Source organism: Sceloporus undulatus, chromosome 3, assembly GCF_019175285.1.
Source record: "Sceloporus undulatus isolate JIND9_A2432 ecotype Alabama chromosome 3, SceUnd_v1.1, whole genome shotgun sequence".
Taxonomy (NCBI): Eukaryota; Metazoa; Chordata; class Lepidosauria; order Squamata; family Phrynosomatidae; genus Sceloporus; species Sceloporus undulatus.
Window position 1 is genome coordinate 70,885,431 of NC_056524.1, and position 27,859 is coordinate 70,913,289.

Sequence of the window (27,859 nt, forward strand, 5' to 3'; positions counted from 1 at the left end):
TTGTCACCCCCCTTTTATGCCCTTCGCAGAGGGCTGTTTTCTAAACAAGCGATTGGTTGCGTTCACTGTTCACTCAATGGTCCTGTATTTTCTTCTTGGCATTACATCTGCTTGGAGCCTGGAATGTACAGAGATAGCTAGCTACTGCAAAAGAGATACTTAGCTGAGCTAGCTAAACTCCTCAAGGCCATTTGCTAAACAGAGGCCATTGTATTCAGAGTTCTCTACAGAAAGGAGAGGGTGATAAGTGAGTATGTGCCTCAGTAAAAAAGGGTAGGGGGCCATCATAGCCCATGCACTTTACTCTGAGGCTCATTCTATAAGCCTTCTGCAACCACTGATTCTTTTGCAAAGCTTTGTACAGAAAGCAAGAAAGCATTATTATGTCCCTCTCAAGAGTGGTGATAAACTGCATTATTTCTGCACTTCAGATGCAGTCTTAGTGTCATCAATAGTGCATCTTATTGTACCAGTGTGTAATGTAAACTAGAAACATATTATTATTATTATTATTATTATTATTATTATTATTATTAATTGTATTTATACCCTGCCCTTCATACTACAATTTGCTTTGTTCATTCTTGGCTATTCATTTTTATTAGGCAAGTTTCCACACAAATGAACATATCCAAAACTTTGATTGTATTTAAATATTTCTTTATTTATGCATGCACACTTATATTATTTTGTTAGGCTGATTGACAGAACCTTGGAGGTGCACACAGCTTCTGTCCTTTATTACTAATATTGTGAGAAACATCTCCTTAGGCCTTGGAAGCCAGTCCTTGTTTCATTCATGGGGACTACAGTACTTTGTTTTCCTTCAGAACACAGCAAGTGCCTCTTTGTGCAGCCAGTATGAAGAGAAAGTCCGTCCTTGCATTGACCTCATTGATTCCCTGAGAGCTCTTGGTGTGGAAAAGGACTTGGCGTTGCCAGCAATTGCTGTGATTGGAGATCAGAGCTCTGGGAAGAGTTCTGTCCTCGAAGCGCTGTCTGGAGTTGCTCTTCCCAGAGGCAGTGGTAAGAATTCTCCTTCAAAATTTCCCTACAGGTTGATTTCACTGGACTCGTACAATGATATGATAGGAACCTGCAAACATAGAGACCATTATTTAACTCGGTTGAGAAACCTGTGGTTCTTTAGTGTTCTGGAAGCACTGTCTAGAGTCATTCATCCAAGGGGCAGTGGTGAGAATTCTCTCCCAGCATTTCCTCTTTGAAATGTCCACCATTTTGGGGAAAACTGTATTCAGTGGTCCTCCTCTTTTCAGTGGTCCTCCTCCTACATCCCTCTGTGTCGAGTTGAGGGGAAACAAGAGAGAGGCTTTCTGTGTGGTCGCACCCTGCATTTCTCTCCCCAGGGAGATATGTCTGGCCTGTCCTATCTTCAGGGCATAAAGAAAAATGGTATTATTATTATTATTATTATTATTATTATTATTATTCCTCTTGCCTGTTCAATTTCTTGAAAGCTTGCTTTTAAGATGCTTTTAATTTTTTCTTCATCATTGGTTTTTATAATTGCTAGCTCTTTGATTGTTTTAACTGGTTTTTGTCCCTTGTATGCTGTGTGCCTTCAAGGTGTTCCAGTTTATGACAACCTTAAAACAGCCCTCTCATGGAAGATTTTTGGCAAGATTTTTTTCAGAGGCAGTTTGCATTTGCTTTCCTCTGAGGCTGAGATAGTGTAACTTGCCCAAGGTCAACCGATGGGCTTCCTTGGCTCAGTGAGGATTCAGTGTCTTAATCCAACACTCAAACCAGTGCACCATGCTGGTTTGTCCTTACAGATTTTTTAAAGCTGCCCTGGAACATCTCTTTTTGTTATGGGCAGAATTAAAATCCCTTTAAAACATAACGGTGTTCTACACTTTTTGCCCTGGCACCCAAAAGCTTCCAGCAGTATTCTTTTGCTTTCTGCTGGTAGAAACAGACTTTTTGTTTGGACATCTGGGCTTCAGTGGCATTCATGTGGGCACTGTGTAAGCATCTTTCTCCATTTTAAAAGAATTTAACATATTGTCCAATTTATTTATTATTTTCTTTATAGGTATTGTTACTAGATGTCCCTTAGAGCTCAAACTGAAGAAAACACAGCACACAAAAGAATGGAAAGGGAAGATTGAGTATTCAGACACAAAACAAGACCTGAATAGTGCGTCAGAGGTGGAAGCTGCAGTGATAAGAGGTATGTATCAGTGATATGGGATAACAGTGAAATCCTATGCATTGAATGCACATTCCATGTAGATAGGGTCACAGCCCAAATCTTTTTTTTTCCTGCTTGTGTTAGGTCCACTTGCTTCTTACATGAGCTTACAATACAGATAAACAAATGCTACTACCATTGGAGGCAGGGGATATTGTTACAGGCCAACCAAATATCAGTTAGCAACTCTTTTGCCCATTTATATCACATCAAAAAATAGTGTATAACCTAGTCAGAACCTATAGACTGCAGAATATAGAGCATAAGATTGATGACACTGTCTGCTGATTGTCTGTCTTAGAATAATTGTTTTTTAAAAAAACTTATTCAGGTTTCAAGTCTTGAAATACTGCTGGATGTTTCCTTAAAATATGTAACCATAAACCGTAAAGACTGACCAGAGGTAACACTTCAAGTTGTTGCATTAGATAACACCTGATTGGCAAGTAGTGTGGAGTACTCTAAAAGTGTGACATACACCAGACAAAGGTTACCAGTGTACTGAACACAAAGATCAGATTTAGGGCTTTTGAATAGGTAACTGATGTACCAAGTGGGCATAAGAAGAGAATAAAAGAGATAAGTCAGAGCCACAATTTAGGATGCTATTCAGCATGTCTCCAACATGGGACGAGAAGGTAAGAACCTTGCTTTCCATATATGCTTGCTCCTGGTTACCTGAAAGCCATGACATGCTGCCCTAAATGCTGATACTGATAAGGATAGGCTAAAGATAGTTGTATGTTTATGTGTTATTAATCCTGTTAATACCTTAGTAGACACAATGGCGCGTTACAGACCGCTGGATTGCAGCGATCTGGCTCCGCCTCCGCTTTCAGCATCCGGGAGCCGCAGCGGCCAAACCGCACAGCTCCTGGACGCTCCGAGGAAGGAACGCGGAAATCACGCTCCTTCCTGGGCCCCGGAAGAGGCCGCGAGGTGCTAGTTGCGCACTCGCAGCGTCACTTCTGGGGCTCGACGTACTAATGCACAGCGTCCACTACGTCAATATGGTGGTGGCCGTGTGGAACGGCCGCCGCCATTTGTCATGGACTCTGTCCGTGATAGGGTTAGGGGCGTCTGGAAGAGACGCCCCTTTTTCAAACTGGGACGTCCTCAGGACGTCCCTAGTGGTGGTCTGTAACCCGCCAATGAAAGTATGAATGAACCTGATGATGATAATGTTTATGAAGGAGAATAGGTTAAGTATTAAGAGAGAGTATCCTGATAGACATGATGGCTATACAGTGGGCCCTTGGTATACGCGGGGGATCCGTTCCAGACCTCCCTGCCAGGGACGTAGCAAAGGGGGGGGGGTCCTTGGGGTCTGGACTCCCCCTTCCATTAGAAAAATGAATGATGCGTGCTGCTGCACCACCGCACCCAAGCCCCATTATAATGGTGGCACTTAGTCTGGACCCCCCCCTTCCTAAAATCCTGGCTACGTCCCTGTTCCCGCATATACCAAAATCTGCATATGTTCAAGTCCCATTGTCCCTAATGGCGGTGCGCGTGGGGACAAAAGTCCCTGGCCTCCCCTTTCCCTCCCTCCTTCCCTGCCTCCCTCCCTCTTTCCCTCCCTACTTACCTTCTTGGTCGCCGCTGCCACCACCGCCTCAGCCTCCTGGTCGTCACCACTGCGAGAAGGCCGGGTGGTGGTGTTGGAGTCCAAGAGGCCTCCAGGCAGCCACCCAGCCCCTCCGCGGTGGCGGCGGCGAGGAGGCCGAAGCCTGGCCTCCAGCATGGCCTCCTTGCAGTCGTGGCCTCATCGCTGTCACCGCTGCTACCACAGAAGGGCCTGGTGGCTGCCTGGAAGCCTCTTGGCCTTTAATACCACCTGGCCTTTCCCGTGGTGGCGGCAAGAAGACCGGGAGGTTGCTGACCCCTGAGATAAAGTCTTATTTAGCTTCACCTTGCATGGCTTCTCTCCCCTTTCACCATAGTGGAGGAGTGAGTGAGATTACTGAAGCACCACATACAGAATGGCATCCTAGTTCAATTGTCTAGGTAAAGTACTCAAAGAAAATCAAGCAGTACTAACTACATCAAACCCACCCTCTGGAGTTGCAGAGTTGCAACCATGCCATAGCATAGGTCATAGTCATTAGCAATTTGCTACAAATTGGAAAAAATAGTTTTTCCTTTGGGGAGGGGGGGAGAGAAATAGAACATTTCTTGTGAATATTAAAATGTTGAAATGTCAAAATAGAGACTACCAAGGCTCAGAAGGTAAAGAAGTTTAGTACCCAATGCAAGTGTATTTTTTTTATTTCCATATTTTGTTTAGCAGCATACTTTGGTCTCATGGACCTCCTTTTTTCTTATGAACCTTTCTTCCTTTATGTGGTTTGCTTTAACCTTGCATGGCATTATTTCACTTTTCCACCATTCATATCCTACCTTTCTGTAATAAAGTCAAATTCAAGGCCTCTTACGAATAAATCGTCCACATTTCACCAAGCAAGGTTAAAGGTGGCTTACATTAACTTATTACCATGCTTTGAATTTGGTTTGCAAATCATAATTCCTGATTAATATTAACAGAGCTAATGTTTCATAGAAAACCAGCATGGTGTTGTGGTGATTTGAGTGTTGGACTAGGATCCTGGAGATCAGGATTTTAATCCCTGCCCACTGGGTGACCTTGGGCAAATCATACTTTCTCAGCCTCAGGTGAAGGCAGTGGCAGATGTGTCTGAATAAAATCTTGCCAAGAAAACCCTGTGATAGGATCACCTTAAAGTCACCATAAGTCAGAAACTACTTGAAGTCACACAACATCAAAACATTTCACAGGGTTGTATCTATAGGGTACAACTCCATTGCAGCATACAGAACTAATTGCATGCTTTTTGGGTCATGAGTGTTAAAGAAACATACCTGCATGATAGATAGTTGATTTATTAAATAATAAAATTACTTTGATCTAACAGCTTCCTGTAGAAAGAGTTACCTTTCACTTATTCCCTCTCTGTGTTGTTTCTATATAACACAGCCCAGAATGCAATGGCTGGTGAAGGCGTGGGCATTAGCCACAAATTAATTAGCCTGGAAATTAGCTCCCACAATGTTCCAGACCTTACTCTGATTGATCTGCCAGGGATTGCAAGAGTGGCTGTGGGTAACCAGCCAGCAGACATTGGACAACAGGTAAAATAAACATATGTTTTTGAGTGGTAGGATTTTTAGTATCAGTTGGAAGGTTCATTGGTGTATGGGAAAACCTTCACTCCTATCAACTTGTCCAGTTACTAAGATGATCAGCTGATGTCCCTCTCCAAATGCCACCTCCGTTTGAAATGAACCTGTCATCTATTTGGGAAAGGGTCCTTTCTCCCTCCGCATGAAACACTTTGCCATGGTGGTATGGCTGTGCCACAGCTGCTATATAAAGCCTAACAGAGATGTCTAAAGGGTCTTGTTCAAATGACTCAAGACAGCTTATGGCTGTTTCAAAACATACAAAATTTGAACTCAGATATTCTAAAATCTAGTCCAACATTTTACACGATGTAGAGGTGAGTTTGGAGAGATAAACATGTGGTCTTAGTAGTGAAAGATTGTTGAACCCAGGAGCATATGTTGCTTCTTAAAAGTTGTCTTAACTGTTCCAAGTTTTTTCAAACATTAACTTGGGCTATATTTATGGTATTACCCAGGGACGTAGCCAAGGGGGGGGGTGTTCTTGGGGTCCGGACCCCCCCCTTCCATTAGATAAAATGAATGGTGTGTGCTACTGCGCCGCCGCACTCAAGCCCCATTATAGTGGTGGCACTTAGCCTGGACCCCCCCCCTTCCCAAAATCCTGGCTACGTCCCTGTATTACCTGGGAAACTGTCAGGACTCAGCAGAACTATGGATACATATCAGGTTACATGCAGTTCACGTGTTTTCCGGATTTTGTTGCAGATAATATCATTAATTAAGAAATACATTACCAAACAAGAAACCATCAATTTGGTGGTAGTGCCAGGTAATGTAGATATTGCGACAACAGAGGCACTGAAAATGGCTCAGGAGGTAGACCCTCAAGGAGAGAGAACCCTTGGTAAGTAAATAAAACAGTTTTATTTTGTATTTTAACTGGAGAAGATAGTTATTGTAGCAAAAATCGTTTGCAACCAATTTAGTCTTCTCTGCTCAGCTCAGATACATCCTAGAGCTCACAGGATGAAGCCCCATGTTAGTTGGGCTGCTGCCACATTGCAGAATTAATGCAGTTTGACACTGCTTTAACTCTCACAGCTCCATCCTGTGGAATCCTGGGATTTGTATTTGGTTGTGGTTCTTTGACAGAGAAGGTCAAATATTTTACAAAACTACAAATTGCAGAAATCCATAGTACTGGGCCATGGCAGTTAAAGTAGTGTCAAACTTCATTAATTCTACAGGGCAGATGCAGTTTAAGTGCATATTCATTGCAGTTTGCACCAAATTCTGGATGAATCTCCTAGTTGGTGTTGAACATATTGAAAGGGTAACAAGCTTGTCATAACAGCAAAATTTACATGCTTTTGCATGTGATGCTTCAATAGATATTCATGGAATCTGGATCTCTTACCAAGAAATGGGTCCTTGCTCATGGATCTGAATAAGAATTCCTTTTAAAAAAATTGATGTGAGCTGCCTTAGGTCTTATACTAGGCAAAAGGTGGAGTTTAAACTAAATTAATAAATATATTTCTCCTAGATAATTATTCCTGTAGTTATGCCAGAATAGCCAATGAAAGAAACATGAAGCTTCATAGGACACTCTTGCCTAGGATTTTAAAAACAAAGCAAAAAGCAGTCAGTGCAGGGGAGTGCTGCTTGCAACCCACCAGCAGGATTCTGGGAGTAGGGGACCAACACTGATGGATTTGCTAAATGAAGAGACTGCAGTATAATGCCAGTATTAATGCATTGGTGATGCATTACAGTACCTGCTAGTAAACAGCACCTGGAACACTGATAGCCAGATAGACATTCATCTCAGCAGCTGAAACAATGAGGACAATGTGCCCTTTTTAATAAAGATGATGATAGCAATAGCATTTACTTGTCTATTCTGCTTCATAGTGAACTCAGCACTCTCTAAGTGGAGTACAAGCTCATTTTACAAAAAGGAAGGAAGGCTGAGTCAACCTTGGACTCCTTGGTTTTGGCTGCAGTACCTGCATTTATCCACTGCACCACTAGGGCTCCTTATGATCACATTCCAAGCTCTGAGTTAGCAGTGAACACAATTTTATTTCATTTGGATGAAACCCTTCTAATTTCTCCATCTCAGATTTCCTTTTATTATCTTCTCTAAAATGCTTTTAAGTGATTCTCAAACCTGTTTCTTGCAAAAGCCTTTTTAAAGCTGTTTTTCAAGAAGCAATTGTCATTCTCTCCAAAGAACATATAAAGTGCAGAAGGCAAAAGTGATCGGCCAGTAGGACAAGATACATTTTTGATGAGTGGGCTCAGCAATCTTACCTGAAAAACCCATTTATTTTTTCACTTGCAAGCCCTGCATCCTAAGCCTAACAGGACAGAGCCAGGGACATAATTATTGAATGCTGAAGATAGTTGGACTTTCTTTATACCATGAGTGGTTGAGCATGGGTTCAGACAGATATATCTTATCTTTAATCAGTAAAAGAATCGTTTCTTTCTTGTACATCACTTATTTCACAGGAATTGTGACTAAGCCTGACTTAGTTGATAAGGGAACTGAGGAAGAAATAGTTGACGTAGTCCGGAATCAGAGAGTTCCTCTCAGAAAAGGTTACATGATAGTTAAATGTCGTGGACAGAAGGACATCAACAAAAAAGTGGGTCTGAGAGATGCAATCCAGAATGAGAGAAGATTTTTTGAAAATCACATCATTTTCAGGTAGCATTTTTATTGAAAATGTGAAGAGGGATACCTCAGCTTGTTTCTTGTTTAAAATATGCTGAATTATTACCTTATATTCTGGACTATAAATTGACCTCATGTCTAAGTCAAGGGAAGGTTTGGGGGGCCAAATTTAAGGATTTTGATATGACCCATGGATAAGTCGAGAGTAAACTTTAGTGGCACGTAACAAAGAATGTAAAGGATGATACAAAGGAAAACAATATCGAAGAACATACAACATTCCAGCAGATATTGTGCTCATGCTAAAGCCTGGATGGATGAGAGAATAGTGGAGCAGTCAGATCAGATGCTTCCAGATCAGATTATGCTCTTGCTTTTCACCATGGGATGGTTCCTTTTTTAAAATAAGTAAAGTACAGTATTTACATTGACCCATGAATAAGTTGCTACAGGTTTTGGGGGTCAATTTTTGACTAAAATTTCTAGACTTATACATGAGTATATATAGTAAATAAAGCATCCAGGGGTAGCCATGTTGGCCATATAGCAAATCTAATGACATCCAAAAAATGTTACCTTTATGGGCCAACCAGAATCCATAATAAACATGTTGCAAGCTTTCAAAGCGCCACTGGCTTCTTCATCAGGCAAGGTGTTAAAAACCATACAGGAGGGGGGAAATTGAAGATGTTAGTCATAGGCCTGCATTTTACTGACTTTGTTCTCGGATTGTATGGAGGGGTATTTCTTTCAGGCTGGAACCTCCTCCTTCTGGCCATGTGATTGCTGGGAGATTCTCAAAGTCCAGGAAATTTAACATCCATTTGCAACACAAAAAATGCTTCCTTTGGAATCCAATATGACTACATACTTTGTGGGGCCACAGGACACTTTGTAGGCAGAGGACACTGAACTGGATTCCAAAGTAAACATGGCCAGAAGGAGGAGGTTCCAGTTTGCAAGAAATACCCCTCCATACCATCTAAGAACAAAGATAGTACAGGCCTGTGACTAACATCTTCAATTTTTTTCTCTCCTTTATGGTTTTGAACACCTTACCTGATGAAGAAGCCAGTGGAACTTTGAAAACTTGTAACATGTATATTGTGCATTTTGGTTGGTCCAATAAAGGTATCATTGTTTGGATGTTATTGAATTAAATAAATGAATGCTGCAAAATAAATGCTTTCAGACGTTTGCTAATATTCTGTGGGTTGAATATGTGCAGAGGAACAATGCAGAACAAGACAACGAATGGGCTTTGGAGATTTTGATGAGGGATGAAATGTAGAGGAGTTAAGGAGTGAACCCAGGACAAGTAACAACTAACAGAATTAAAATGGTCTCACAAATCATTGTTAGGTGTGATTTGCTTTGCAAAAGATTGCATAACAGTGATAAGCTTTTCCCCTTTTCCCATTGCCTCAGTAATTCCAAAATTTGGAATGATAAACAGGTTCTCCAGACTGTAGTCTCAAACAACAATGTTATTATTTTGATCACATAACATCAGAGATGGAAAAGTTAGTGAAAAACTTACACTGCATTAAGTTAATGTTAAAATGTTTTTTTAAAAAGAACTCCATATTTTATACACAGAGAGAGAGAGAGAGAGAGAGGTGTATTTAAAGTTGGCATATAAATTTACATTACTTTGCTACACTACAAATCCTGCCAGAATGAAAGTGAAAGATCCCAGCCATTCTTTTACTCTGCTCCTACCTTTGTCCTTATTTTGAGCTAGGGAGGGAGGGAAGGCACATGAATTTTTGAAAAGCCCATTTCTCACCCATCTAGTAAATGCCTGAGGTAAAAAAGAGACATAACCACAAAAGAAAAATGCAGTAAATAAATATTTTTTTAAAAAAACCTTGGTTGGTTTGATACCAATAAAAAAAGGGATGAGCAAGAGAGCACAATGAACAGAACAGATAGGGCCTGTGTTAAATTCCAGTAGAGCACTGCATCCAATATAAACAAAACAACAAAAATGTCAACCCAACAAATTCAGAAGCAACTCGTATAAAGCCTGAAGGACTACCAGCACCAAACATTGATCTAAACTGTCTATACACACACACACACACAATGAGTAAGGAAGTGATAAAAGGAGGAAAATAACAGTGTTGCAAACAAAAATATGATCTTCCATATCAATTCCATGAAAATGCCTTCAAAATTACATGCAATTTTGCTGGAAAAAATGTATATTCTGGTTTAATTTTTTTAGGAACTCAATGGCTTGTGTCTAATCACTGCATAAAATTCAGTGGAAGAATGTGCTGTAGGTCTGGTTCAGTTTATACCTTCAAAATAATCCTGTACCCAGAGTGAAAGCATGCCTTTTATTCCTGTTCCTGCTAGTCTCATGTGGAAGCACATCCACAACTGGTGTGCACACCAAGCCATTGAACATGTTGTTAAATTCTCTGGAACTAAACATGCCATTGAGGCCTATCTTGCCACTTTTTTATATTACACTCATAAGTTGACCTTGGATATGGGATCCTTTATGACATGGAAAGCTGGCACACTGGGTTTTGTTCGGCTGAAGAATTGGCCCATCCTTCTTCTGCTCCTTGCAATGGGCTGAATCAATCTGAAAATTTCATTCTAACCAGTCAAACATGAGAGAATGTTGGGGACTGTCTATATATCTAGATGCAAGTGAAATAATGTTTATTCTTGATTATTTATTCTGGGTTTTCCCCCCCAGATCTCTCTTGGAGGAGGGCAAAGCAACCATCCCAATTCTGGCAGAACGGCTTACCCAGGAACTAATAGAGCACATTAATGTAAGAGAATGAAATGGAGGAAATTTGAGTCTGATCTTCCTCCTCATCACTTACCCCTTGCTTCAGAGCAGAAAATGAAAACTAGGACTAAAATCCGATATTATGTTTGTTTCTCAATGAACACATTATTTCTGTACTGGTCTGAGCTAACTGAAGGAAAGAGAAAAAGTAGCAAAACTGGCACATATTTTAGAATCAAATGTTTGGTATGCAAATTATGGATGTTTCCACAATTCTATGTTGCCTCATTTTAATCTGAAAAATGCCTTGTCAAATCCTAAAGGCTGCCACTTAGGTCTGATGCTAAGAGAAGTCTCTTTCATGTGGGTACCATGGGATGTACTTTTGGCCCTGTTCCCAGATGTCCATGCTGGAGAACAGAAGTGGAGCAATGGGGACTTGCCCAGCCAGATGTCTTCCCAGGCAAGGAACCCCTGCCTCCCCTGGAGTGGAGATGATGGAAATGTGTCAGCCCCCACCTGGACCACTCATTTCCAGGGTATCCACCACTCCAGGTCCTATAAGGGGACCCTGAGCCATATTCTTTCCAGGGTACTGCCAGCCATCCCAGATCCCAGTCTCATGCTCTGCCAATGAGGCAGCCCAGGGAGGGTTCCCCCCACTGCCACCCTCCTACAACAAATAAGAGGTGCTGAAATATTATTCTGTTAAGGCTTAATACTTTTTTTATGCCTTTGTTTTTCTTTCAGAAATCATTGCCCACTTTAGAGAAGCAAATAAAGGACAAACTTGAGGCAGCAAATATAAAGCTGCAGCGATGTGGCCAAGGCGTACCTGAAACACGGGATGGCCAGATGCTTTTTCTTATAGAAGTGAGCACCATTATGAGTGTGATAGTAAATAAATGTGGACTTTTTCTTTTAATTCTAGAATATTTTGATACATGCTCAGGAAAAGAAGAACCAATTATCTCAAAACGTATATGTAACTTTGGTAGAAGAATAAAACAAAATCCACAAAAGAGTAATACCATACTTTCATTGGCCAGGCAAGATGCACAAAACACATTAAAAATACTTCTGCCTTCTTCATCAAGCAAAAGATATTAAAAATCATACAGAAGGAATGATGGTGTTGGAGTCACAGACCACATTGTGTATAGATGTTTGCTGTTGTTCAGTTGATTTGGAGGGATCTCAATGCAGGTTACCACAACTCTTTTGACCTTATGGGGACTGGGAAAAAGAACAGTGGAAATTAAACTCCATTAACAGTAGTAAAGTAACTCCATTTGGGATCCAGGGTGTTTCAGTCCCTTGTGAATCCACAGGCCCCGTTTTGAGTTAGAGAACATTGAATTTCTCAAGAAGATGTGTAGCCTTAGCCTGCATTTAATAATAATAATAATAATTTGTTTTATTTATATACCGCTATTCCAAAGATCATGGCGGTGAACAGCAAGTAAGCTAATTAGCAAGTAAGCTAATTTGCCCCCAACAGTCTGGGTACTCATTTTAGTGACCTCGGAAGGGCCTGAGTCAAGCTTGGGCCCTTTTACTGGTCTTGAACTCGCAACCTTGTGGTTTCGAGTGAATGGCTGCAGTACAGGCATTTACCCACTACGCCACCCTCCAAACCAACTGAATTATCATTGAGACAATACAGATACAAAATGTGGGCCTGTGACTTCAACACTGTCACTATTTTTTCTTCCTGTCTGATTGTTAAACATTTACCTGATGAGAAAACCAGTGAAGCTTCAAAAACTCACATTACGTGTTTTGTGTAATTTGGCTGGCCAGTAAAGGTATCACTTGTTTGTGGATTTTGGATTCCATTTTATTTTGCTCTATTGCCAGCACAGCTATCCCTGAATATTTATTTGGTTGAAGAGGTTTAGGCTTTTAACACTGCTAGATATGGCCAGGCTTTGCTACAATTAGGTATGTTGAATAAGAATGCTGATAACAAAAGACCAAATGTTCATGAGCTGCCCATTAAGATATTGAAGAATGACATCCTTCAAAAAAGACTGAATCCTGCACTCACTTTGTAGTAAGTCCCACTGAATTCAATCATGCTAACTTGTGAATAGATGTGTTAGATAGTACTGACTTTTTCAGGCGCCTGTCTAAATGACTTCATTTTAAAAAATGGTACGTAGAATCTACCTATTCTCTTTTTCATTGCTAGCTTTTGATAAGCACCAGTCTCTAGATCAGGCATGGGAATCATGCAGCCCTCTAGTTGTTGTTGGGCTACAACTCCTAGCATGCCCCACCATTACGTATACTGACTAGGGTTGGTGAGAGTAACATATAAAGGTCACATATTCCTAGCCCTGCCCTAGATCCTCTCCCTTATCACTAGCCCAGGCTCCAAGCTGGGGAGGGGTTCACCTTGCTACTGGGGAGTGAGTCCCCACTTCTTGGAACATGGGCCACCATTATCTCCCACACAAAGCTGAAAAACTTGTTCCTCAAAAAACAAAAACAAAAACAAAACAAAAAACCAAGAGGAGTAGAATTCAATTTTCCCACATAACTTATTTTGTTACACTTTAAAATGCTATGTGAAAACCCATTGTATTTCTTCAGTCATTGTATTTATTTGTCTTGAAAGTGGTTTTTAAAAACAACAACTTTCTGAATACCTTGCTATGACAGTAAGGATTATATTTCTATACAAGGATGAAAATGTGAGCTTTGAAGAAGGTAGTATTTCTAAATGAAAACCATGACACTCTCTAGACTTTGTTTAGGGTTTTGCACCCCAGTGTGATTATTTCTACACATTCTTTCCTCTTTATGGATGCAACAAAGCATTTCCTAATTTGACTGTCCCTCATGTTGGGACTATTGGTGTCATGGTCCTGAACCATCTGAAGGGTGCCATTTGGAAATAGCTTAGGGTGTTCATTAAGCTATGGTTGGAGAGAAACATTAGAGAAGAGTATAATTCATTGCATTGATTCTGAGAAGACTACTACAATCCTATAAATACTAGGTATTTCAGTGCAATGTATTTTTCTCAATATTTCTCATTTCTGTTGCGGAAACCTGTTAAGGAGTAAACATGATGTCCAGCTCTGTACCACCACCACAGCATTTACAAATATGCATAGCCTGGAGACAGTCAGTTTCTGGACCTTTTAGTATAATGACTCTTAATTGTTTTTTGTTTTTTTTTAAAGATGCACTTTTCAGCTGGACAGGCATTTTATTTTAGAAAACTTCTCCTCCCTTCCCTGTTTTCTCTTTCATTCTTGTGTCTCTTTACAGAAAATAAAACATTTTAATCAGGCCCTCTCAAAAATAAAGGAGGGAGAAGATGTTTTAATGGCTACCAGAAAACAAAGGTTGCTCACATCATTGCGGCAGTCCTTTAACCAGTGGCAAACTGAGATTAACAGCAATGAATTAGATGGTAAATCCAGTTTTGAAGATCTTAATGTTTTCCTGTACAAATGGACATGCATTTTAAGTCTGAGCACTCATATATAGTAAGGTTTAATTCCACCTTAAACATGCATGCATATTTACCAGTTTTGACCTAGATTGGTGGCAATATAATTATGACAAACGGTAGAGAGGATACAAACCTCCTTACTTTGTTCTTGTGCAATCTACTCCAGTGTGTGCATGTCTATATTAATAGAATCCTGGTGTTCATCAACCTGAGACTAGCATCAAAAACATGATTAGAATTCACATGTCCAGGAAATGGTTCTGAGTGCTAGAATTTAATGAGGTTCCTGGTCCTTTCTTACACAAATCTGTTTGTATCTGTATCAGGATTGTGTTGAGGTGGGGTGGCCATTTTGTTACTATTATCCTTAAACAGGAGACAAAATCCATAACAAATTTATTGCAAATCAGCTAGAGATCTACTAGTCCATCCAGGCCTACTTTGTATGCACCTGGACCTGCACACTACATTCACCTTAAGAGCTTCTGGTCAACCTGGATTATTTCTGCATTGACTAAAAGTCATTTCTGTCTATCTGGACCATGATCATGATAGCTGTGGAAAGAAAACACTCAGAAGTTAAAGATGAATGACACTGATTTTTGTTTCTTCAATGGCCTACAGTTTTCACAGGTGAAGTTTCTGCTGGATCATAGCCCTGATACTTAATGTTGATAATTAATTCAAATTATTTTAATGTTGCAGTGAGAGATAATATGAGAGAAGAAGTTTCAAACTTTGAAAATAAATATCGGGGCAAAGAACTCCCAGGATTTGCCAACTACAAGACATTTGAAGTCATTATAAAACAGCAAATTGAGAAGCTGAAATTTCCTGCTATTGAGATGTTGAAGGAAGTAGCAGGTAGAGTTTACATAATAGCTTGGGTCCTATTCCTAATATCTTGATTATATGGAGTACTTCTGTAAATGACCAAGAATGTCATTTAGCATGGAGTGTACCATTTCTGGATATTGTTTACTGTTTATTACAGTAACAGTACTGCTAAAACAGAACTGTTTAAAAATATAATACAGTAATTATTGTGAATACTTCATTTTGGTAGATAAATATGCAGTTACATATTTGGTAGATAAATATAGATAAATTGGTAGATAAATATGCAGTTATATGTGGAAAAATGCATAATCTTTTTGTAAAATTAAATTTACTATTAAAATTGCTACCTTTTTCAGTACATTTAAATGTTTGCTCAGAAGAAAGCCTTATTGAGTTAAAGGATATATACTCTCAGGTAAGTGCATATAGGATGGTGGCCTTATGGAGTAATCCTGTGCTCTTTGGAAGGGTGCTGAAGCTGCATCTGCACTGCAGAAATAATGAAGTTTGACATCAGTTTAACTGCATGGCACAATGCTATGGAATTCTGAAATTTGTAGTTTTATGAGATATTTAGCCTTCCCTATCAGAGAATTCTGATGCCACAACAAACTACAGAATCCCAGAATTCCATAGCATGGAGCCATGGCAGTTAAACTGGTGTCATACTGGATTGCCTCTACAGTGCAGATACAGCCTAATTGACATTAGTATAATGCTCACCCCACTCTCTGAAGATTTTCAGACCAGCGCTTAAGTGCTAGTAAAATGCTGCAAAAACATTTAGGACGTGTGTGTGAAAGCCTGACACACTTCCTAAATGTCAGGGAATCGTCAGCTCCCCTCCAGTGTCCCTGAATCATTCAGGGAGCAACAATTTCCTATGAACGGAAACTGCATTCACAAGAAATTGCTGCTCCCCCAATTATTTGGGGATGCTGGAGAGGAGCCAACAATTCCCTGACATTTATGAAGCATGTCAGGCTTTCACACACACATGCTTTGGCAGTGCTTTATCAGTGCTTACCCCATGGTAAGTGCTGGTCTGAAAATCTTCTCCATGACAAAGGCCTGTGGTGGTGGTGATATTAGGGTTCAGGAGCACGCAGCCACTGCACAGTCCCGAAACCTAATATGTACGGGCGCCTGTATCATGGCAGCCTCCCATCCATATGGGGGTGCCATGATGCTGCCACCGCCATACAGCAACCAGACACCACTGGCTGGAAATGGCGTCATGGCGGCACCCCTTCCTGCTGGCATTGCCAAAAAAAAGCCGCTCTAGGTGGCTCTTTTTTTGTGATGCATTTGTGCTACAGCATGGAGATGCTGCAGCACAGACATGGGGCTTACAGGGGTGGCACGGAGCCTCCCATCTGTACTGTGCCAAAGACTCACTACCAAGGCCTCCCTGATGCAATCAATCGAAAATTCTTTGCCAATAGTTGTGTAGTCAGGAAAGCCATTGATCCACAGGTTCCCCAACAGCCAAAGCCCCATTCCACAATGGAGCCTAGAGTTTCATTAGCCCTGGAGTGGCATAATTAAATTCACTGATTCTAGTGAGGAATGTTTTAATGGATTGAGGGGAAACTACTTCTTGTCCTGGCTGTAGTCAAATCAGGAGGGCTTTGGATGCAGTGCATTCTCCTCTCTGTATTCTCTCCACCCCCTTTCCCCACATAAGTGAGATGCTTCTAGCTACGTTTCTTAGCTTTGTGAAAATATATACAACTTCATCATTCTTTTGCAAATACACAACTCATGTAAACATATGGGCTTTGTCTAGGTATAGAATATATTCAACACAGTATATATATTGCTAGTTTAAGAAAAGGAAGAATGTGCCAAATACATATTGGGCACTGCTTTGATATAAGGGAAATTACAATATAGGTAAATCTGGCAGCAGACCGCTTGGGTTACAGTCTCAGCCACTTAGGAAGCAAGACCATTTGCTTTATTAACTTTATTATTTTCCCATTTTCTTTCTTTCTGTATCATTTTTTTCATGTAAACCCGAACAAATGCTTACTTTTCAATTTGTTCTGAATAAAAGAGGAAAGAAAAAATCCTTTTTGCAACTCCCAGGATTTCCAATATATTACAATGAAATGTATACTTTTGCCCATTTCATGTATTGCACAGATCTCCCATTTTGAATATAGCTCTGTATATGATGGGGGGGGGGGCTTGTGTACATTACTTACAAACCTCACATTCCCCCCCCCACACACACACACACACAGTGTTTACATTAGGCAGGCCCTAAACCCCTAAGTGCAGGTCCTACCCCATGTTCCACATTCAAAAGACTTACCTTTTCCTCTGGGTTTTCCCAGAGGAAAATGGGCAACAGTGGCCAGATCTCTTTCTATCAGGTCCTTGCAAGCATCCCTGGTCAGTTGCTCTGTGGGTGCCTCATTCTGGCTTCACAGTGACTTACACCTGCAGCAGCGGTGCCAGCAAGCTTGCAGGGACTATGTAGCATTTCAGTGGCCCATTGTTCACTGAAAACCTGCAGCAACCTAAGGGGGAATTTGGGGCCAGAATACTCCAGGGACAGCCTGGAGTATTGTGACAAATGTAGATGAGCCCAGGGTTGAGTTTAAAGTTCCAGTGTTCAGGAACTTTAACCTTAATGTTTGAACCTTTCACTTACAGGAATTACAGCTACAGCTCTTCTGTTAATGTTTCTCCTGCTAATTGTCTTCATCTGTTTTCTAGAACATGTGCGAGAAACATTTGTTGAAACTGCCTTCGAACACTTCAAAAATTTTCAGTATCTTTTCAGAGCAGCTCAGGTAAGAGGGAATATAAATAAGGATGCCATGATGAAGAAGTATTTTTGTAGACAATAAAACAACTATAAATTAGCAAAGGAGGTAAATGTATGGAATAAATGTTGCTGTTGGCTGCTGGATTTGTTTCTGTAGTTCTCAGTTTGAAAAAAAAACACAAAAATAAACAGATGACTTTTTTTGTACCAGCAACAACAGCAATATTTTATTCAGGGGGTGGCTTTTTAAAAAAAAACAAAATCCACTATAGTTCTCAACAGGCTTTTTAGTTGCAGTTCATAGTGTGTTCCTTGGCCATTCCTCTTCACTGCTGAGAATAGGGGGAGACCTGTGTTCCTTGCAATTGCATAAGATTTCCAGAATATTGTTCCTTTAAAAAAGAAGGCATGCCTATACTGGAGCTCAACATCCAGAACAACGAGGAAAGGCACTGAAGAGTTCTGTATGCTGATTGGCCAAGTTGCCTAGTGTCAAAACTGAATGTTGATGCCAACAATGGTGTCTAGATGCCTACAGACATTTACAGGAACTACAGTCCATTTGGACTTGAAATTGACATAGAGACACCAACCAAAAAGTGGATCTCTGTGTTGTGAGAGTTCTCAGGGGGCCCCCTCCTACAACACGACTAATCTGAATGAACCCACTGTCACACACACACACACACACAAAAACTGGACCACCATCCAGTACTAGGAACATTATATCTAGAGTTGCCACACAACTGAATGCAGTGAAGGTTTTTGTTTTGTTTTGTTTTGTTTTGTTTTCAGGATGCTATTTCTGGGCAAGAGAGAAAAATGATGAAATTGCTCCAACCAAACTCTTTACTTAATTTTGTGTTTTTAAAAAATACTGATAGGCTGTACAGAGTGGTCATTAAGGCCAGCCTGGGGGTGGAGTTGGGACGTGGTATTCCAATGACGCATGGCCTGACTCCGCCCCCAGGCTGGCAAGATGCCGCACATCACCACATGGTGCACAGGCATCACAGCACTCCTGTGCCTGTGGTGCTGCATCTACATGACACATCATCAAAGGAGCACAGAAAAGCCATGAACCAGCGGTTATGGTGCCCTTTTCAGGGCACAAAAAGGAGCTGCTTTTTGTGGTTCCTTGTTGCACCATGGAAAGGCAAGATTGGGGCCACGATATGTTAGTGATATGATAGTTGCTGCGGCTCTGATCTGGCACCAAAAGGGGCAGTCTGTCAAGCCCCTGAGTAATGAATACTTTTAAGGGAAGACTGGGTCAAGAAGAAGTAAGCACAGACCTGGAACAACTACTAAGGAAGGTCAAGGAAGAAAATGCAAAGACAGGCTTACTGTTGAACATAAAGTGAACAGAAATAATGACCATGGAGAACCTACACAAATTCAAGCTAGACAATGAAGAAATAGTAATAGTAAAAGAATCAAATATTGATAGGAACAGGAACTTCAGCCAGTAAATCAGAAGAAGATTAAGAATGGGGAGAGTAGCTATGAAAGGACTGGAAAAGATCCTAAAATGCAAAGATTGAGCACAAAAGTTACAATCATATAAGCCATTGGAGTCCCTATTACCATGTATGGATGTGAGAGCTGGACCTTTAAGAAAGAAAATTAATTCATTTGTGATGTGGTCCTGGAAAAGAGTGCTGAGGATTCTGGGGCAGCCAAGAAGACAAACAAATGGATCCTAGAGCAGATCAAGCCAGAAATCTCCCTGGAAGCCAAGATGACAAAACTGAGGCTGTCATACTTTGGCCACATCATGAGAAGGCTGGATCACTGGAAAAAACAATAATGTTAGGAAAGGTGAAGACAACTACAAAGAGAGGAAGGCTGCATGCTAGATGGTTGGACTCTATTATGGAGATATCATGGGTATTAGTTTGTAGGGACTAAGCAGTACAGTGGATGACAGAGAGTCATGGAGATATCTCATCCCCAGGGCCACCACGGGTTGAGATAGAATTGAGGGTGGTTAACAACAACAAGTTGCCTGAGTGCAAAATTTAGAATGCTGCCCTCAGAGACAGGAAGTAATACCACAAGGGCAAGAACATAACATGGAGATAAGTGTCTGGATGGGTGGTAGTACTTATTGTTCACTGAGACCACCAATAGACTATGATTATTTAGTGCCTTACATAATTGTAGTGCAACATTCCACTTTAGTTGCCATTGCAACATTCCATAGAATCCTGGGGTTTGAAGTTTGAGAAGGGCTGTTTCAGATTCTCAACCAGAGAGCTCCTCTACTGCTTCACCAAATTACAAACTCTAGGATTTCATAAAATGGAACCATGGCAGTTAAGGTAGAAGAATAGTGCTATAATCGTGTAGTGTGAATGGGTCCCAAATCATGCATGAGTGGGCAAATTAGAATTACTTTTGTGCCCACTAAATTGGCTAGAGCCAGAATGGTACAGTGGCTTGAGCTTAGAGCTAGAACTCTCAAGACCTGGGTTCAAATTTTTGCTCAACTATGGAATCCTACTGGGTAACCTTGGGCAAGTCACACACTCAGCCTTAGAAGGCATAGAACCAAAAATTTTTGATGTTGGCCTAACTAGTGCCCCTAATTCAGCCCAGTGCTAGAATATGAGACGAATGCTAGAATGTGATATGAATCTGAGATGCCTTACAAATTATAATTTGACTTCTGAGCCAACCCATTCCTCCCTCCCCCCAAATTCCCCAAACCCTACAATAGGCTGCACTGGACTATAAGAACCAATAACAGCAATTTGATATATTCATGTTGGAGGACTCGTATTTATTCTAGGTATAAGGGCATGTTTGAGTCCTAATGGTATATTCTTCTTTGCAAAAATAAAAATACTGCTTTCTCATGCAGAACAACATTGAAGATATAAAACAGAAGCAAGAGGAGAAAGCAGAATCTCAAATCATGATTCACTTTAAATTGGAAAGTGTCGTGTACTGCCAGGACCAAATTTATAATGATGCTATAAAGGATGCTAGAACAAAAGCTCCTTTTCTGTTTTCACCAATGAAGAATGTTTCATATCCTGTGCAGAAATGCTCATTGGAAGAAATGGCTTACCACCTGAATGCCTACTTCAAAGTGAGTAGCATCTGTTTTTCTTACAATACCTTCACAAAATTGCAGCTTAAAACAACTCAAGTACTTTGAATGAAATATAGGAGACGACAGTAATTAAAAAAAAAAACTTTGCTGAACTTGGGATAAATAATGGCCAGAATCTGATAGGCAGGTAAGAATGTGTAACTTAGAGTTATTCATTTGTGACTCTTTCATATCCACACTCCCTGCATATTTCCTGTTGTAATGTACTCTGTGTGGGATGCTCTGTGAGGATGACGTACAAGCTGCAGCTAGTACAAAACACAGCACCTAGATTGCTGTCCATACCATATGGAGAGTAACACTAAATGTAAAGTAATTGCACTGTCTGATTATACACTTCCAATTTGAATTCAAGGTGATTGTGATATTTGAAGGGCTAAATGACTTGGGGTCATGATACATGAAGGAACATCTCTCCCTATACCTCCATGCCCAAGGACTGGAGGGTCCCTACATTATCACCCATTAGTGGCCTTATTCCCACTTACAAAAAAAGTGGTTTGTGATCCGAATTGATGGATCGATTCAACAGCAGAGTGTAGTTCCCACTACATTTGTCCCGATTGCATTTTTTCCCTGTAAAATAACCCACTTTTGGTTCATGTTCACGAATGAATTGGTTAAAGGGCAAATTTAAATCGATTTTGATCCACATCTGGTTCACACTTGAGTAGAATCGATTTATCAAAAAAAAAACCCCGCGAAAACAATGTCAAAAAGTCGCAGGTTAAATGAGTCTAGCACGTGGCCCCCCTCTCCGAATTGCTTCAGCGACTCAATTCAAATGGGAATCAAGATCATTTTAACCGGTTCAAACCGATGTGCAATCTGGTTTGAAAGGTAGTCGGAATCAGGCCAGTGGGAGCAGTACACTGCGTGAAGCTAGAAGACAGCACCTCCCCAGCTGTGGCACATTGGTATGGATCACTGTCCCCTTAGTGGTCCAATTGCACAAATGCTGCCTTTGTTCTACTGTCAAGTTAAAATGCAATTTTTTATTGAAGCCTGCGGTCTAAATGATTTCTTCTAAAATATTCATGCACATGATTTTAAATTGTTTTATCACTTTAAGCTTTTTTAATACACTAAATTGTTTAACACACAGTTTGGAGTCTTTTTTATATTATTTTAATTGCTTAAAATTAGATTTATTAAATTTTAAACTGTGTTAAACTGTAAAATTTATTTTATCTGTATGATGCTTTGGTATTGTGTGATATAGATAAAAAGGATATGTTTTGATGGTGATGATGAAGTTAATCATTTTGTGTTCTGCTGGCCTGGTTGTCTTCTTTAGTGTTAAAACAGAAACATGGAAACCTGGCAAAATGTTCAACCTTTTGATGAGTCCAGACACACAGGAGCTTGCTATCTCATTCTTGTAAGCTATATAGTAAATTTTATAGTATATGTTTTACTATACTATAGTATATGTTTTACTATACTAAGTAAAACATTCTGCCTTACTTAAAGTTGTCCAACAACTCCAAGATTTCAGGATGGCAAGAGAGCTGTCCAACAAGTAAATAAAGGGTGGGGAAACCTGTAGCTCTCCAGATGTTTCCAGCTACAGTCCACACATTTCCTTACCATTGGCTGGACTTGCTGGGACTAAAACATCTTGAAAGCCAAAGTTCCCCATCCAGGTTTTAGATGTTGCTTCAACACTGGTCACATTTCAACCAAGCAGCTTCACTGCACCACCTCTTCCTGAATTTATCTCAGAGAAACACTGGGGTACTGGCCTCTGCTTAGGTATGCTGCCATGTCTGTTTCTGAGAGCTAACTTGGTGGCTCCAGACAACTTTATGAATGAAACCATTCAGGACACAATGGTTCCTGACTATATGGATCATAGACCTTTTATCCCTCTTTTCCAAATATTAGTCCCAGGGACAATATAGGAATTTTACAGATACCTGCAAGTGGATTTGGGATAAGAAATTTGGCAAATGAAGAATAATCCAGATAAAGTGAGAGTATAATGGCTGGGAATTCTGCCAATCTGGATAGAGGCCAATTTTAAACAGAGTTGCAGGTCCTTAAAAAGACTAATTTTGAGGTGAGGTTTTCCAGCAAAGGTCCTTCCAGAACAGGAGATTTTCCAGATCAGAGAATTCCCATAGTGATTTAAAAGAATGAAAAATATCAACAACCATTGTGGTTAAACCACAGCCTGTGTTACATCACACATACCACCTAATTTGTTACTGATTGCTTAACTGTATTTCAGCATCATGTGAACCAAAAAAATTGTGCATTGCCTTGAGGAATATAGTACAGTAGGGAAACATATGGAAAGAAAGCAGCAATTTCACTTGCAAGAAATCACATTGCCTCAGAAGCCTCCAAAACCATTTTTAAATAGAAATGGAAGGCGGGGAGGAAGTGAGATTTTGAAATATTTTCTTTTAGAATTATGAATAAATTGCTTTCAAAAAGTTCATGTTTCCCTACCCCAAAATTATTCCGAAAAACTGAAAAACTGGAAGACTTTTATGAAAGATAGAGTGCAGTATCTGATCATTTCAATTTCTGCTTTTGGTATCATTTTCTTTTTATGGTGATGATTGCCTGCTGCTAAGTAAAGTGACAAAACCAAACAGAACTCTTACAATTTAGGATCCTGTCACTCTATTTCTAACAAAAATACAGTTTTAAAAGGAATTCAGTTTCTTAACTATTGCCTGAATGAAATGTACTTTAATGTACAGGTATTCCTTCTCCGAAATGCTCTAAAATCCAAAACTTTTTTCATGGATAGTTGAGATAGTGATACATATGCTTTTTGTTGGTTCAGTGTATGCAAACTTCATTTTATGCACAAAATTATTGAAAATATTGTATAAAATTCTCAGCAGCCTATGTGAATACGGTATATATGAAACATAATTGAATTTCATGTTTAGATGTGTGTCTCATCCCTAAGATATCTCATTACATATATGCAAATACTACAAAATCTGAAAAATCCCAAACACTTCTGATTCCAAATATTTTACATACAGAACCTGTATAAATTTTAATGCCAAACAGATCTGTATTGTTTTGGGAAGCAGCTTCGCAATAGCAAAAAAGGCCCTGTTACTTCGGAATGTTCCGGGAATCTCAAAGTGGTGGTTGTTAATGGAAGCAGCTTTCCTTTATTACCCATGATGTGTCATTTTGGGCAGATTGAGAGGGCAGACAGATATGGAGCAAAAGGATGGAAGGGATCCACACATAAATTGTTTCTCATTGTTTGAAAGTGGAACTGGCTGTACTTTCAGGCCCCTTCAGGACTCCATTTGTTATTGAAAAATGTCATACATCACTGTTAAACTTTATTGATCATAAGTAGATGTATGCCAACATGATCTATCTCCCATTCCAGGTTGCTAATAGGCAAATTTAAACAGAAATTAAACCTCTCCGTGCTACTGAACAGCTATTAAGGCTTTGCCATAATGCTCACAATAAGGACTCTAAAACCCATCTGCCTAGAGGCCCTATACACTATGCCCAATGATACACAGTGGGTTTTCCCCATATGTGATGGTTTGGGAGCTCAAAATGAGGGAGTTCAAGCCCATATTAGTAAGTAGGGGGCAATAGGCATGCCCATCTTTAGCTAATTAATATTGGTGGGACAAACAGCAAGAGCTACAGTCTGCAGGCGGTTAGCCTGACAATACAGCAGGCTCGTTGTAGATTGCAATATCCTTGGTTATCTGGCCATCTTTATCACTTTGTGTCTGAAATAGAAGTAAGCATTGCCCACTCTGTTTCTGATGGTTGAATTTTATTTCGTTTTGTTTTATTACTTGATCATGGAAGTTCAGTCTTTCTTTCAGCTAGATACTGTGTCTCACTGATAGGGATCTTGTAATCATAGGTAGTCCATTTACAAAACTGCCTTGTTTTTTGTTGTTGTTTGTGGTCTTTAATGCAGTTTTTGAAGTGGGGAATCTAACACAAACTGTTCTCTCCTTCTGTTTTCAGAGTGCTGGCATCCGGCTTGGCACACAGATTCCCATGATTATTCTGGGATATGTTCTCCATGATTATGCTGAGGAGTTACAGAATGCAATGATGCAGCTATTGCAGGATAAGGATCAGTTTGGTATTCTCCTCCAGGAGCGAAAAGATTCTGCAGGTGAAAGGGCTACTCTAAAGGAGAGGATCAAGCGTCTCACCAAAGCTCGACAGCGCCTAGCAAGATTCCCTGTTTAAACAAGAAGTGTTTCTCTCCCTTCCCCACAACTCCCAAGGTCCAGGGCTTGCAAAAAGGGGGACCCAAACCTCTGATTCTCTCTCTCTGCCCTCTCTTCTCCACAACTTTCGCAAGATCCAGGGCTTGCAAAAAGGGGCACCCAAATCTCTGATTTCTCTCTCTGTCTTCCAAGGTCCAGGGCTTGCAAAAGGGGGGGGGGGGATCCAAACCTCCAATTCCCCCCCCCTCCCTTCTCTACTAGCTTTTCCAAGGCTCACAGAGTAATATTACTGTGTACATAAGTTGACCTAGGATTTTGGAGCCCATTTTTGGGCTTAAATTTTTTGACTTATAGATGAATATATATGGGAAATGAAACTACAGTTAACAGCGAATTCTATATTTCCAGCAGAGTTTGACCATAGAGTTACACTCAAGAATCTCAGGTGTGTAGATGTGATCATGGGTAAGTGAAACTACAGTTACAGGTCCTGCAGATACAGGGGTTCTAGTGTATTTGGGGGGGGGGGAACCCACACACAATAAGACAGTGAATGTGAGTTTCTATATGGGTTCTGTGGGATTTACCACTTAACCCGCTGCTTTTCCACCAGGTGTGAGGCCTCCACTAAACCTCCACTACCACCAAATGTGAAGATTTCCACAAATCTGCTTAACATCAAGAACAAGGACTTTCCCTTGTCTCCACCTTTCCCTTGTCCACAATGTAAAGATCTCCTTCTTGTCTACTGCTGTGGTGACCAGCTGAGGACCTCTTAGATGCTCTTAAGGTGCTTGTGTGAAATATTATACCAGTAGTGAAGAAATATTATATTTCTTCACTACTGCCACCACAGGCACCTTGGCTGAAACCAAGCTTTCTAATATATAGTGTTCCTGGAGGCCAAACACATAAAAATACAAAAATACTTCATTAACAGAAGTTGAGCTTAACCAAACAGATTATTTAATACATTTGAAACACAGCTCACTCTCTCCACTCATTGCTAATTCAGACTCTTAAACACCACTCCTAAACGTGACAAACTCTCATAACCCAAATCCGCACTTCATTCGCTCCTTCCTCTCCAACTACTCTAACTAGCTTTTTTTGTGAGCCATCTTGGGTCCCTTTTTTGGGAGAGACAGTATTAACTATCATCCACCAACCTTATTGAAATTTCCTCAAGACATTCCACCCGACATCAGCCATTTCCAACATTTCATTCCCTCACACGCTCCTGACAGGTTCTTATCCTGTTATCTCTAATGCACAACACAAACTTAAACAAATTACCTTAACATATAGTAAATCATGACATCACAACTTCCTCCTAGAAAATGTAGATTTGAGTTTCTAATTATTACTGGTTTAGGCTTGAAACATGGTGGTGGTGGTGGTGGTGGTGTTTTTAAGATTGTAAGTATTTACTGTTTTGTCCATTAGCATTGTGGCTTCACATGCAGAGTTTGCTGTGCAAAGCATAACCTTGGCTTTTAGAATAAAAATGTCACCCCTGAATCTGTTCCAGATTGTTACTTTTCTCCTAATTCTTGATTTGAGATTTTAGTATCCCCCACTCCCCACCCAATGTGTACCAGATGGCTGATTATTTGGAATGATATCACAGTCTACAAAAAGCTTACAAAGGATGACATGGATGAAGATTTTCCAAGGTAAAAGAGAGAGGTTCAGTTGGACAAAGAGCACTGTGAAGAGGCTATTATATAGGCAGAGAGCCAATGTAGGTAGCTCTTTGAGTGTTCGAGTAGGACTCCTGGAGGCTTAGGTTTGAATCTCTGCTCAACCATGGAAATCCACTTGTGACCTTGGGAAAATCACACACTCAGCTTTAAAGGAAGGCAATGTAAAATGTCCTCTGGATAAATCTTACCAAGAAACCCCTATTAAAGAGTTGCATAAATAAGAATTGACTTGCACATTGGACATTGCACATTGCACACACAGTACAGTTGTATAGGGGCACCATGTGGCAAATGAATGGAACACTTTAAAAGAGAAGAATAGGTGGCAATGCAGAATGTATGGCTTCTGCAGGACACCAGAATTATCTCCTTTTTGCCCAACAATGTTACCTGACTCCTAGATGGATGCAGAACTCAGAGCTAAAAATTTGTTCACCACAACGTGAAGATGGTTTGTTTTGATTGGTTCTGGAAATGGTATTACCCAACTGAGTAACTGAATATTTCTAATGGATGAATGCGACTTCTTCTATCATTTGGATTCTTCTAGTACAGAATGAACAATTGGTGGTTCCACCCTTGCATCAAAGGCCCTCCATAAAGGATCAGTTTAGAATTCTGTCAACATCAATCTAACCTTCCCCCCAACATTGTGTGTATGTAGGAAAGGAATAGGATGACAGCAAAATAGTATGTCAGAAAAAGAAACTGATGTTATTGACCACTTTTAGCTCTGCCCTCACCTACTGTTAGCTTTCACTCCATCCAGCACACACACAACCAGAAACACACAGCCCAGGTTCCCTTCAGAAGGAAGTTTCCTACTTTGTCCTAGGCAGTTATCTTGAACTGGAAAAACTGCCAAAATTTCAGAAGCAGTGCAAAATGACACACACAGTAATTACAGAGGAGACATTCTGTTCCACAACATCCAGTGATGCAGTCTTGACAGCA

At 40.3% G+C, this 27,859-nt stretch overlaps 1 protein-coding gene across 3 annotated transcripts in view; it reads left to right on the top strand.

Moving 5' to 3' along the window:
* LOC121926723 (interferon-induced GTP-binding protein Mx1-like) overlaps positions 1-26,720 on the top strand; it is a 31,722-nt gene extending 5,002 nt beyond the window's left edge. For 2 of the 3 annotated variants that reach the window (XM_042459937.1, XM_042459938.1), the window contains exons 3-14: positions 831-1,026; positions 2,057-2,194; positions 5,211-5,365; positions 6,125-6,263; positions 7,877-8,075; positions 10,759-10,837; positions 11,548-11,670; positions 14,080-14,224; positions 14,972-15,130; positions 17,834-17,910; positions 20,752-20,982; positions 24,988-26,720. In XM_042459937.1, coding sequence (XP_042315871.1) covers positions 831-1,026; positions 2,057-2,194; positions 5,211-5,365; positions 6,125-6,263; positions 7,877-8,075; positions 10,759-10,837; positions 11,548-11,670; positions 14,080-14,224; positions 14,972-15,130; positions 17,834-17,910; positions 20,752-20,982; positions 24,988-25,218 — 1,872 coding nt within the window. In that variant the 3' untranslated portion in view covers positions 25,219-26,720. Of the gene's footprint in view, positions 1-830; positions 1,027-1,235; positions 1,414-2,056; positions 2,195-5,210; positions 5,366-6,124; positions 6,264-7,876; positions 8,076-10,758; positions 10,838-11,547; positions 11,671-14,079; positions 14,225-14,971; positions 15,131-17,833; positions 17,911-20,751; positions 20,983-24,987 lie in introns of those variants that run through there. The other variant, XM_042459939.1, reaches the window with a different exon arrangement.
* Positions 26,721-27,859: the final 1,139 nt, after the last annotated feature.